This window comes from Mus caroli, chromosome 6 (genome assembly GCF_900094665.2).
Source record: "Mus caroli chromosome 6, CAROLI_EIJ_v1.1, whole genome shotgun sequence".
NCBI classification, from domain to species: domain Eukaryota; kingdom Metazoa; phylum Chordata; class Mammalia; order Rodentia; family Muridae; genus Mus; species Mus caroli.
Window position 1 is genome coordinate 117156572 of NC_034575.1, and position 1364 is coordinate 117157935.

Genomic DNA, 1364 nt, shown 5'->3' on the forward strand with positions numbered 1-1364 from the left:
TCCTTTAAATTAAGTAACTATGTTGGGTGGTTGTGGCATGATCCTTTAATCCAAGCACAGGGGTGGCAGGCAGATCTGAGTTCAAGGCCAGCCTGGTTTATAGAGTGAGTTCCAGGACAGCAAGGACTACACAAATGCGCGCGCACGCGCGCACACACACACACGCGCACACACACACACACACACACACACACACGGAGAGAGAGAGACAAACAGAGAGAGAGAGAGAGAGAGAAACAGAGACAGACATACAGAGACAGACAGAGAGAGACAAAGACAGAGAGAGACAAAGATGGAGATAGAGAGAAAGAGATGGAAAGAGAGAGGGAGGGGGAAATGTGGAGGAGGGGTAGGAAAAGAAGGAGAGATGATGGAGAGGGAGTGTACCTTCCATGTTGCAGAGATGGCTCAGTAGGTAATAGCACTGATTTCTGATTCCAGCATTCATGTAAATGCCAGGCATGACCAGAAGGTCTTACAACCCTAGTGTTGTGGAGGCTAGAGGCAGGAGAATTGCTAGGACTTCCTTCGGCCAATTTAGCTCCAAGATTATGAGGGACATTCTCAAGAGAATAAGGTAGAAAGTGGGAGCAGGGCACTCACACCCTCCTATGGCCTCTGATGGGTGCACGGGTGTATGCACCTGCACACGCATGTGCATTACACCACAGTCACATACATGTGCACATACACAAAAAAATGAGTTAATTGAAGAAATTCAATGAAAATCATCCTTTTGTTGCTTTGGAGTTTGACTGACACATTTCCTGTCTTCCTAAATTAATCCCAGGGGAGAAAGGGGAAGCAAGGAACTTCAGTTGTGCTTTTGACAGTATTCATTATCTGGAAAAACAGATGTGTGTGCAGAGANNCAGGGTGACTTCGAGTGGCAGATTTCAGGACTGCAAAAGCAGGAAACGTCACTACTAAGCTTGATTTTCCTTCTCGCAGGTGGACCTGAGCTTCAGCTCATCTCAAAGTCTTCCCTCCTCACAAACCCGTCTGCGGGTCACCGCTTCTCCTCAGTCCCTCTGTGGCCTGAGAGCTGTGGACCAGAGTGTGCTGCTCCTGAAGCCCGAGGCTGAGCTCTCCCCTTCCTGGGTGAGTCCCTTTCTGCCTCTGTCCAAAACCCATCCACAGAGNCCAGAAGTGACCCTGGCTCTGATGAAACAGTGATTGTTCAGACACTAGGGATCTTGAATGCAAAAATACTGCATTTAATGCTGACAGCTTCTGTAAGGGAGCTCTTCATTGTAAAATCCCGAAGAACGGATCAGAAAACTTTAGCCAATAAACTGAAGACATGGAAGGAAATAAGGCGCTCTGTGAGTTGCAGAGCCTTCTGTGCTCTTACTGCACCTGTC

The 1364-nt window shown here is 48.0% G+C and overlaps 1 protein-coding gene across 1 annotated transcript in view; it reads left to right on the forward strand.

Moving 5' to 3' along the window:
- Positions 1 to 1364, forward strand: part of LOC110295777 (murinoglobulin-1) — a 363481-nt gene that overhangs the window by 342475 nt on the left and 19642 nt on the right. The window contains exon 15 of the mRNA XM_029478259.1: positions 945 to 1101. Coding sequence (XP_029334119.1) covers positions 945 to 1101 — 157 coding nt within the window. The remainder of the gene's footprint in view (positions 1 to 944; positions 1102 to 1364) is intronic.